We start from the raw sequence: 12,185 nt of genomic DNA, 5'->3' as shown, positions 1-12,185 counted from the left end.
TACAGTGTAAAGAAAGTGTTGCTCTGGGGCCAAGGAGCAAAACGCAAAACCAGCAGTCATATACAGCACAAACAACATAGTAAAATACAGTCCCAAAAAACAATTAAGCACGCGAGGAGAGGCCCTCTTCATACCACCAGCAGAGAGGAGATAGAAACATAGAAAACCTACAGCACAATACAGGCCCTTCGGCCTATGAAGCTGTGCCGAACACGTCCTTACCTTAGAACTACCTAGGCTTTACCCATAGCCCTCTATTTTTCTAAGCTCCAAGTTTTCCACCCAGGAGTCTCTTAAAAGACCCTATTATTACCGCCGCCAGCAGCCCATTCCACGCACTCATCACTTTTTGTGTAAAAGAAACTCATCCCCGACCTCCCCTCTATACCTATTTCCAAGCACCTTAAAAATACGCCCTCTCGTGCTCGCCATTTCAGCCCTGGGGAAAAGCCTCTGACTACCCACACGATCAATGCCACTCATCATCTTGTACACCTCTATCAGGTCACCTCCCATCCTCCGTCGCTCCATTCTACAACACCCCTCAGGGCTCTACCGTTCACCGTGAATTATCCTAACTTCATCTGATTTTCCAAACTGCAGAACCTCACACTCGTCTGAACTAAACGCCCGTGATCTCCCTGTACCTGTATCTCTGTACCTTCTTCCAAGCACCTTAAAACAGTGCCCTCTCAGTTCTGGGAAAAAGCCTCTGACTATCCGCACGATCAATGCCTCTCATCATCTTGCACACCTCTATCAGGTCACCTCCCATCCTCCGTCGCTCCAAGGAGAAAAGGCCGAGTTCACTCAACCTATTCACATAAGGCATGCTCCCCAATCCAGGCAACATCCTTGTAAATCTCCTCTGCACCCTTTCTATGGTTTCCACATCCTTCCTGTAGTGAGGCGACCAGAACTGAGCACAGTACTCCAAGTGGGGTCTGACCAGGGTCCTATATAGTTGCAGTATTACCTCTCGGCTCTTAAACTCAATCCCACGGTTGATGAAGGCCAATACACTGTTCGCCTTCTTAACCACAGAGTCAACCTGAGTAGCAGCTTTGAGCGTCCTATGGACTCGGGACCCCAAGATCCTTCTGATCCTCCACATTGACAAGAGTCTTACCATTAATACTATATTCTGCCATTTTATTTGACCTACCAAAATGAACCACCTCACACTTATCTGGGTTGAACTCCATCTGCCACTTCTCAGCCCAGTTTTGCATCCTATTAATGTCTCATTGTAACCTCTGACAGCCCTCCACTCTACCCACAACACCCCCAACCTTGGTGCCATCAGCAGATTTACTAACACATCCCTCCACTTCCTCATTCAGGTCGTTTATAAAACTCACAAATAGGGGTCCCTGAGGCACACCACTGGTTACTGGCCTCCATGCAGAAAATGACTCCTGTACAACGACTCTTTGACAATAGACAATAGGTGCGGGAGTAGGCCATTTGGCCCTTCAAACCAGCACAGCCATTCAATGTGATCATGGCTGATCACTCACAATCAGTACCCCGGTCCTGCCTTCTCCCCATATCCCTTGACCCTGCTATCTTTAAGAGCTCTATCTAACTCTTTCTTGAAAGCATCCAGAGAATTGGCCTCCACTGCCTTCTGAGGCAGAGCATTCCACAGATCCACAACTCACTGGGTGAAAAAGTTTTTCCTCAACTCCGTTCTAAATGGCCTACCCCTTATTCTTAAACTGTGGCCTCTGGTTCCGGACTCCCCCAACATCGGGAGCATGTTTCCTGCCTCTAGCGTGTCCAATCCCTTAATAATCTTGTATGTTTCAATCAGATCCCCTTTCTTCCTTCTAAATTCCAATGTAGTTAGAAGGCCAAATTCCTTTGCCTTCAGTGGCAAGCCAGTTCTAGATCCACAAAGCAAGGTTCCCTTGGATCCCATGCCTCCTTATTTTCTCAAAAAGCCTTGCATGGGATACCTTACCAAATGCCTTGCTAAAATCCATATACACTACATCTATGTCTCTACCTTCATCAATGTGTTTAGTCACATCCTCAAAAAATTCACTCAAGCTCGTAAAGCACGACCTGCCCTTGACAAAGCTATGCTGACTATTCCTAATCATATTATGCTTCTCCAAATGTTCATAAATCCTGCCTCTCAGGATCTTCTCCATCAACTTACCAACCACTGAAGTAAAACTCACTGGTCTGTAATTTCCTAGGCTATCGCTACTCCCTTTCTTGAATAATGGAACAACATCCGCAACCCTTCAATCCTCCGGAACTTCTCCTGTCTCCATTGATGATGCAAAGATCATTGCCAGAGGCTCAGCAATCTCCTCACTGACCTCCCACAGTAGCCTGGGTTACATCCCGTCCGGTCCCGGTGACTTATCTAACTTGATGCTTTCCAAAAGCTCCAGCACATGCTCAAGCTTTTCAGTCCACTGCAAGTCATCCCTACAATTGCCGAGATGCTTTTCTGTAGTGAATACTGAAGCAAAGTATTCATTAAATACCTCCGCTATCTCCTCCGGTTCCATACATGCTTTACCACTGTTACATTTGACTGGTCCAATTCTGTCACGTCTTATCCTCTTGCTCTTCATATAGTTGTAGAATACCTTGGGGTTTTCTTTAATTCTGTCTGCCAATACCTTCTCGTGGCCCCTTCTGGCTCTCCTAATTTCATTCTTAAACTCCTTCCTGCTAGCCTTGTAATCTTCCAGATTCCTATCATTTCCTAGTTTTTTGAACCTTTTGTAAGCTTTTTTTCTTGACTAGATTTACAACAGCCTTTGTACACCACGGATCATCCTTTCCATGTCTCATTGGAACGTACCTACTCAGAACCTCACGCAGATATCCCCTGAACATTTGCCACATTTCTTCTGTACGTTTCCCTGAGAGCATCTGTTTCCAATTTATGCTTCCAAGTTCCTGCCCAATAATATCATATTTCCCTAACGTGTCTCCTCCTATTCCTCTCCAGTGCTATGGTAAAGGAGATAGAATTGTGATCACTATCTCCAAGATGCTCTCCCACTGAGAGACCTGACACCTGACCAGGTTCATTTCCCAAAAGCAGATCAAGTACAGCTTCTCCTCTTGTAAGCTTATCTACATATTGAGTCAGGAAACCTTCCTGAACACACCTAACAAACTCCACCCCTCACTCTAGGGAGATGCCAGTCAATAGTTGGGAAATTAAAATCTCCCACCATAACAACCCTGTTATTATTACACCTTTCCTGAATCTGTCTCCTTATCTGCTCCTCGATGTCCCCGTTACTGTTGGGTGGTCTATAAAAAGTATTGACCCCTTCCTGTTTCTAACTTCTACCCACAGAGACTCAGTTGACAATCCCTCCATGTCTTCCTCCTTTTCTGCAGCCGTGACATTATCTCTGATCAGCAGTACCACGCCCCCCCCCACCTCTTTTGCCTCCCTCCCTGTCCTTCCTGAAACGTCTAAATAACCATTCCTGCTCCCGAGCCATCCAAGTCTCTGTAATGGCCACAACATCATAGCTCCAAGTACTGATCCACACTCTAAGCTCATCCACTTTGCTCATAATACTCGCATTAAAATAGACACATCTCAAACCATCGGACTGAACGCGTCCCTTCTCTATCACCTGCCTGTCCTCCCTTTCGCACCGTCTCCAAGCTTTATTTGTGAGCCTACCTCCCTTTCCTCCGTCACTTCAGTTCGGTTCCCACCCCCCGCCCCCACAGCAATTCTAGTTTAAACTCTAGTTTAAGTAACCTTAGCAAACCTTCCCGCCAGGATATTGGTCCCCCCGGGATTCAGGTGCAGCCCGTCCTTTTTGTACAGGTCACACCTGCCCCAAAGAAGGCCCCAGTGATCCAGAAATCTGAATCCCTGTCCCCTGCTCCAATCCCTCAGCCACGCATTTATCCTCCACCTCACTCTATTCCTATACTCACTGTCACGTGGCACAGGCAGTAATCCCGAGATTACTACCTTTGAGGTCCTGCTTCTCAACTTCCTTCCTAACTCCCTGCAATCTATTTTCAGGACCTCCTCCCTTTTCCTACCTGTGTCGTTGGTACCAATATATACCACGACCTCTGGCTGTTCACCTTCCCACTTCAAAATATCTTGGACGCGATCAGAAACATCCCGGGCCCTGGCACCTGCGAGGCAAACTACCATCTGTGTTTCTTTCCTGTGTCCATAGAATCGCCTGTCTGACCCCCCCTAACTATAGAGTCCCCTATCACTGCTGCCTTCCTCTTCCTTTCCCCACCCTTCTGAGCCACAGGGCCAGACTCTGTGCTAGAGGCACGGCCACTGTGGCTTCCCCCAGGTAGGCTGTCTACCCCCCCCACCCCAGGTACAGGAGCCTGAGGAGACGCTGGACAATTTAGGAACAGCCTCTTCTCCACCATCAGATAAATGAATGATCCATGAACACTGCCTCACTTCTTGCTCTATTTGCACTTACTTCTAATAGTGTTTTTTTTTACTGTATTGGACCAGACAGCTGCCGCAGAATTACAAATTTCCCGGGGTGATGAGGAGTTAGTTAACCGGGGTTAGTTAACTTTCATTGCGGCCCTGGCGACCCCGCATATCCGGGCAGTCTGTCGCCAGGAGCCAGCGCTGTCAGTTCCCAGCCTCGGCAATGAGTGCGGCACCCAGCCGGGGGCCACCCGTTGCTGGATTCGCCCCGGGTTCTCGGCACGGGACGGTTCAAGCTGACACCACTGACAGTGATGCACCTCTCTCCGTGTCAAAACACTAGGGGCTCCTTTCGCACCAATCCCACCAATGTTCCGACACCCCCAAAGCACTAATGTACCAAGCAACTGTGAGTCGATGGGATTTTAACCCACCTCCAGATCGTTGCTCCAGGTCCTACGATTGTTTGGCCTTTGGGTGGGGTTTATTCCCATCCCTCCTTCAGATTCACAAGTCAGGTCTCTTGTCATTTAACTATATATGGGTGTACCGTCAAACGAGGCCACGTTTCTCCCTGAATAGGAAGGCACAGCAGTGCCTCCCCTGCCTGACTGAATTTTACAGGAGCGCCATTGAGAGCCTCCTGACAAGTTGCATCTCTGTCTGGTCCGGGAGCGGCCGAGCGTCGGACCAGAAGCAGGTGAGACTGGAACTAGGGGACATGGCCTCAAGATTCGGGGGAGTAGATTGAGGACGGAGATGAGGAGGAACTGCTTTTCCCAGAGAGTGGTGAATCTGTGGAATTCTCTGCCCAGTGCAGCAGTGGAGGCTGCCTCGGTAAATATATTTAAGACAAGGTTGGATAGATTTTTGCAGAGTAGGGGAATTAAGAGATTTGAGGAAAAGGCAGGTAGGTGGAGATGAGTCCATGGCCAGATCAGCCATGATCCTATTGAATGGCGGAGCAGGCTCGACGGGCCAGATGGCTGACTCCTGCCCATTTCTTATGTTTGTATGCAGAGGACTGTGAGAACAGCCGAGAGGATCACAGGGGTCTCCCTGTCGTCCATCGGGGATGTTTATCAGGAGCAGGGCCCTTAGTATTATCCAGGATCCCACCCGTCCATCCAGCATCCTCTTTGACTTTCTACCATCAGGCAGGAGACTCCGATGCATGAAGACGAGAATGGTCAGGATGGGAAACAGTTTCTTCCCTCAGGCCGTCAGGCTTCTGAACTCTCTGTGGCAGTTCGAAATGTCAGCAGTTAATCAGTTCTGTATCTGACGGTATTTAATTTGTTTATGCGTAATTCATCTGTAGATTTTATCCTTGCTCGCCGAAGTTGCCGCGTGTCAGGGAAGGGAGACTGATGCTGGTGTTTCTGTGCCCAGGCGGAGCTGATGAGCGGCATGATCGAGTACTGCATCGACTTCAACAACGCCTCTGAGGTGCCTCCGGCGCAAGACGCCGTGGCCGCCAAGCCCCCGAAGCCAAAGGAGAAGCGCGGCAAGCTGCGACGGCAGGACAGCGTGGTGTGCAATCGGATCCAGCAGCTCTCGACCATAGACTACGTGGAGGAGGGTACGTTGCCGACTGCTCTCTCCGCGCGGGGCAAGGGCGACGTGACTAAATACTACTTCCGCGTCGCGGTACCCCCCCCTCCCGGGCGCCTTTCGGAGCGCCAGCGCACTCAAAAGCCCACGTAGGGCACCCAGTCGCGGCGCCAGCGGTCGGCTGCGCGCGCACGCCTGCCACGTTCTTGCCACCGATCTGATGTGTTCGCCGAAGGGCTGTGAACTGATTCGTCTTCGGCGCACCCCCCGGTCGCGTGGTTAGCCATAGAGCTGTGCGGCTCAGAGGGTGGGACAGGGGCCCCCTCCCCCATCGGCAGCGTGTGGAGCAACCCAGTCCTGAAACCTGACCCTGCGTCCCAGTCAGTTCCCTTCCACTAGACTCTTGTTACACGGTTATGTGTGGAACTCCTCTACGGGCGGGGGAGAGAGAGGAAAGCTGGGGTGCTCTGCGTCCCTCCTGAACGCTTCGGGACGATTCCCTGTCGGTGCTGAGAGTCCGTGGCGGGCGGCGTGTGGCCATGTCCCTGTTGTACCACGTTCTAACGGCAGAGGGTGCTGCTCCACTTCAAGAGCTCCCCCTCTGTTCCAGGCAGTGCAAAAGTCAGCACAGGCTTGATGTTCGGCCAACCCTGAAATGAAATATGACCTCCATAAATCTGCCAAGAAACAATAGAACCCGAGCAGAATAAGTAAATTCTAAGCGTTCGCTGTTCTGAATAAGATGATGATTTGGCGATGATTTATTAGCAAAAGTGAAGCGAATGGGAGTAAAGATTCAAAGGTAAGAGGCCAAATGCAGCCCCTTTGAGCGAGGGATTCCAGCTGTTAGTTAAATAGATCAGGAGCTGGCTTCGGTGACTCTGTTTGCGCATTGGCTCCAGCCCCGGGTTAACGTGGTTGTTTGGACTGTCACGGCGCCCCTTCTGTAGGGACTGGCAGTCAGTGCTGGCCTATCCACGCTCGTACCATTGGTGGTGCAGTAGCCTCTGAGGTAACCTGTTAACCGCCAGCATCTTCCTTCTGAAAGTCCTCTCGTCCAGTTGGACGATTTCATGTTTTGGTGCATTCCTGATCCTTGTGTCATCGAGGAGGAATTCCTTTAGGCAGAGAGTGAATCTGTGGAATTCATTGCCGCGGGTGGCTGCGGCGGCCAAGTCTCTGGGTATATTTAAAGCAGAGGTGGACGGGCTGTTGATCAGTAAGGGAGTCAAAAATTTCAGGGAAAGGAGATTATTGGGGTTGAGAGGGGTAATGAATCGGCCATGATGGAAAGGGCAGGGCAAACTCAATGGGCCAAATGGCCTAATTCTGCTCGTGTACCTTTATGGTCTTGTACGCTGTGAAAATTTCCTGCCTCTGCCCACTGTGGTCCAAATCAGCCACTAAAGGTCTTTACCTCTCTCTCGATGTGTCCCAACGTGATTGCAGTTGGAATCACGTCTCGGCACGACTGTACCTTTTTCCATAGATCCTGCCAGGCCTGTTGAGCTGCTCCAGCATTTTGTGCTTGCGTGTGGTAATGCCTCAGGAATTGCCTTTTTTAATTGTTGGGAGGGATCTTCCATTCTCTCTTCAGCTTCCTTCTCGTGTCCTCCAGCCATCAAGTGGCAGTACTGGGTTATTTTTTGAGTGTCGGGGACCCTGAACCTAATTAATTTGCTGAATGCCTATGTGTTGTATCTGTGTAACGAGCGCCCTCCTAATGGCAGTGTGGATCGCTCCCTACGCGACTCCCTTGTCCACTCGTCCCCCCCCCCCCCCCCCATCCCTTCCCACCGATCCTCCTGGCACTTATCCTCACAAGCGGAACAAGTGCTACACCTGCCCTTACACTTCCTCCCTCACCACCATTCAGGGCCCCAGACAGTCCTTCCAGGTGAGGCGACACTTCACCTGTGAGTCGGCTGGTGTGGTATACTGCGTCCGGTGCTCCAGGTGTGGCCTTTTATATATTGGTGAGACCCGACGCAGACTGGGAGACCGTTTCGTGGAACACCTACGCTCGGTCCGCCAGAGAAAGCAGGATCTCCCAGTGGCCACACATTTTAATTCCATGTCCCATTCCCATTCTGATATGTCTATCCATGGCCTCCTCGACTGTCAAGATGAAGCCACACTCAGGTTGGAGGAACAACACCTTATATACCGGCTGGGTAGCCTCCAACCTGATGGCATGAACATTGACTTCTCTAACTTCCGTTAATGACCCTCCTCCCCTTCTTACCCCATCTCTTATTTATTTATTCCCCCTCCTTCACCCCTTTTTTCTCTCTCTCTACCCATCACTCTGCCTGTTCTCCATCTCCCTCTGGTGCTTCCCTCCCCCTTTCTTTCTCCCTCGGCCTCCCGTCCCATGATCCTTTCCCTTCTCCAGCTCTGTATCCCTTTTGCCAATCACCTTTCTGGGTCTTAGCTTCACCCCATCCCCTCCGGTCTTCTCCTATCATTTTGCATTTCCCCCTCCCCCTCCTACTTTCAAATCTCTTACTATCTTTCCTTTCATTTAGTCCTGACAAAGGGTCTCGGCCCGAAACGTCGACAATGCTTCTCCCTGCTGCGTTCCACCAGCATTTTGTGTGTGTTGTGGAAATTTATTCCCCTCCATAGATGCTGCCTGACTTGCTGAGACCTCCACCATTTTGTGTGCGCGATGCTCTGGGTTTCCAGTGCCTGTAGCACCTCTCGTTTAAGCTAAAGTTGAGCTGCATTTGTCAGATGTACACCGAAACGTACAGCGAAACTCACCGTCTTGCGTCAGTGATCGGCGCAGTCCAGCGATTCTGCTGGGTGAGGCCGGCAGGGGTCACCACGTTTCCAGTGCCATGCCACCGGCCCGAACCGTGGGAGGGAACAGGGGTATCGGGAAGGAGCCCATGCAGTCACGGGGGGGGGGGGGGGGGGAGAGAGGGAAATGCGCAGACTCCGTACGCTCAGTAGGAGGAATTGAACTTGCGTCGGTGGTCGCCTTGTTGCGCCCGCGGTGGTGCTAACCATTGTGCTGAGGTGCTGCCTTATCATTCAAATCTCAATCCAGGACACATTGGTTTGGACGGTAGATTCCTTCGGCTATAGATCACCAGGGAATTATTGTGATCATATAACAACTTCGTAAAATTGCAGATTTATTTAAATTCTTTAAATTAAATTATTTAGATTTATTTAAATTTATTTAAATTCTTTAATTTATTTAAATTGAATTTAAATTATCTCTTGAGCTGCCATGCAGTACCACCATCCAGACTCTTGCCCCCAGGCCACTATTCCAGGTTCTAGATGTCACCCTAAAGGTTAACTGGAAGGTGGAGTCAGTGGTGAGGAGGGCAAATGCAGCGTTAGCATTCATTTCACGAGGTTTAGAGCAGGGCTGTGATGCTGAGGCCTTATAAGGGTGGTGAGGCCTCATCTTGAGTATTGTGAGCAGTTTCCTCATCAAGGATGTGCTGGCATTGGAGTAGGTCCAGAGGAGGTTCACAAGGATGATTCCAGGAATGAAAGGCTTATCATACGAGGAACGTTTGACGGCTCTGGGCCTGCACTCACGAGGACTTAGAAGGATGGGGGGGGGGGGTTCTCACTGAAACGTTCCGAATGTTAAAAGACCTAGGCTGAGTAGATGTGGAAAGGATGTTTCCCATGATGGGGGAGTCTAGGACAAAAGGGCATTGCCTCAGGATAGAGGGCAAGTCCATTTAAGAGAAATTTCTTTCGCCAGAGGGTGGCGAATTTGTGGGATTTGTCACCACAGGCAGCTGTGGAGGCCAGGTCGTTGGGTATATTTAAGGCAGAGCTTGATAGGTTCTTGATTGGACACAGGGAGAAGGGAAAGTGGACCAGCCATGATTAAATGGCAGAGCAGGTTTGGCAGGCGGAATGGACTGTGGGTCTTGTGGCACTGCATGGACTGCTTCACTCAGCTTACAGCGCCTTTTGGGAATCCCACCGCTATGGCGGACTCAGAGTAAGTGCAAGCCCTGTACACGCATTTTCCTTTTCCAGGTAAAGAAATCAAGAGGGTGAAGCCCAAGAGAGCGGCGTCCTTCTTCACGAGGCAGCTGTCCCAGGGCCCGGCCTCATACAGCGCCGTGGAAGTGGCAGAGACGCTGGAGCAGGGCTGACGCGGTCGACCCAGGTGGCAGCTCCTCCGGCAAGGGAGAATAAATTCTTCGAGAAGACTTGAGGGGTGTGGGGGGGTGGGGAGGGTGGGGATTGAAGCAAAAAGTTCCTGTCAACAGCCAAAAATCCTTCGGAGATTCGAAGAGGTGGCAAGCCCATGGCTGCTGCAAACAATCTCCGAAGCTAAGGTGCCACAGTATTTGGTGATCACCGATACCTAGTGTTGTACCTGGCGCCTGTAGAGACCGTGTTGAAAAAAATTGCAATATGTATAATATATAATCTTTTATTTAAAAAGACAATGAATAGAGATATAGATATGTCGTGTTATATAACGTGCAGCAGTCCCTGCATTTCCTGGTCCTTTAAATTTCTTGGGGGGGTGGGGGGAGAGTATGCATCCCTTTGCTGACGAGGGAAGAATCTCCTCACTGTCTCCTGCATCTCTCAGACCTTCCTCATTGAATTCCAAGCTCCATCGTTTCTGACACTAAATAAACTCTGATTGCGGGGCCACACAGATCTATTGAAGGGTTGAGTGGGGGGGGGGGGGAGTGGTTTGATGGAGTAGGAATCACTTTTTTTAAAAAAAAATGTAGCACTTGCTGGGTATTTTAAATTGTCAAGCCAAAAGAGAAAGTATTTTAGCCTGTGGAGAAAGGGGCTTTTCGCATCTGCGAGTGAACTGTTGAAGCCTGGTGCTTGCCTTTTTCTCGGTGTTACTAACGTCCAGCATTATCTTTCAGTTTGCTCTTCCGTGGTTCTTGTTTTAAAGCTTTGGATTTTTTTTTCCCGGGATGTCAACAGGAGGGCCAGCACACTTGACCCCAGCACCGTTCATGTGAACGTTGAGGTTTGCTTCTGGCCTACGTCAAAAGGTGGCTTGTGGTCTGATCCCAAGCACTTCACTACATTCCTGATCTTCAGTTCTGACTTCCTTTGCCGCCGCATGGCGAGTGAACCTCTTGGGTGAACGTGCGTGGCTTTGGTCAAGTTCGTGTGTCCCCAGCGTCCCCCAGCCGCAGTTCTGTTTGTGTTTTGCAACCCGCTCCCAGCTTCCGTCAGACCATCAATAACCAAAAAAAACCCATGGGTTTGGGACGGTGTAGTGGGGATCTGTGATCAGTTCACAGCTTGCATAAATACCCACTCCTATTTAATGCACACCGACAAATTGGGAAAAGTGACTGTTAACAAGCTGAAAGTATTCAATCAAAGCTGGGACGGGTTAAAGGTATTATTTCAATACTGGGGGTTGCTGGAGAAAATATTACATTCCTAATAGACTACTTTCAGTGCTGTAAACTTTGCGCCGGGAGTTCTGATTCTCCAGCGAAGCTGTCAGCGAATACGTAACGCCCCACTCTACCCTTGGAAAGCTAAAAGACAGAAGTTCTGGACTGCACTGAAATGAGCCCAAAGAAAGCTGCTGGGTGCTCTTTCCATTTCTGATTGCACTACGAAAGGTAACTTGATTCCAGAAGAGTAGTTTTTAGAAGTTTTAACTTTATTTTTAAGTGGTTTAATCTGCTGTGCACAGATCAACGATTTTTGTGGGATGCTCCGACTAATTCTTACTGCACATGTTTTAGATTTGCAACGTTTGTATTTCTTTCTACTAATGTGAATTAAAAAAATCAATTTTCTTATAGCTCTTTTGGGTGTTTTTCCCCCCCCCCCCCTTCCCCTCTGCAAAGAATGTATTTGAATTATGAGATCTTCTTCAGCATTAAAGGGACGATCACTTTTGCTTGTTTACACATTCTGATACAGGTGGCCTTTGATTTCACTGTTAGCTTCCAGCAGAACAACCCCACCAGTCCCATTTTGCTTGGCCTTGCTGTGTTCTCTCATGTCGGTCAATGGTCCTTCAATTCCTTTCAACACAAGAGTTCCCAATGTTTTTTAAATGACACGGACCAATATGGGGATACAGGGTTGGAGGTCCCTGTTTTAACCCGGACTGCGAGCAGTACCGACGGGCTTCGGGCCTGCGAATTCACTTTGGTGTCTTTGGTTCTGAGTGTTTTATCGTTTGCACAAATTGTTCTTTTTTTTCCCCTCTTCTTGCATGTTTAATGGG

General features: G+C 49.5%; 1 protein-coding gene across 2 annotated transcripts in view; it reads left to right on the top strand.

The window, feature by feature from the left end:
• The window catches only part of frmd8 (FERM domain containing 8), a 65,657-nt gene extending 53,904 nt beyond the window's left edge, over positions 1-11,753 (top strand). For both annotated transcript variants that reach the window (XM_059955270.1, XM_059955271.1), the window contains exons 10-11: positions 5,807-5,996; positions 9,986-11,753. In XM_059955270.1, coding sequence (XP_059811253.1) covers positions 5,807-5,996; positions 9,986-10,104 — 309 coding nt within the window. In that variant the 3' untranslated portion in view covers positions 10,105-11,753. The remainder of the gene's footprint in view (positions 1-5,806; positions 5,997-9,985) is intronic.
• Positions 11,754-12,185: the final 432 nt, after the last annotated feature.

The sequence above is a fragment of the Hypanus sabinus genome, chromosome 31, assembly GCF_030144855.1.
Source record: "Hypanus sabinus isolate sHypSab1 chromosome 31, sHypSab1.hap1, whole genome shotgun sequence".
In the NCBI taxonomy this organism is placed as follows: Eukaryota; Metazoa; Chordata; class Chondrichthyes; order Myliobatiformes; family Dasyatidae; genus Hypanus; species Hypanus sabinus.
This window is presented reverse-complemented; position numbering and strand designations above follow the sequence as displayed.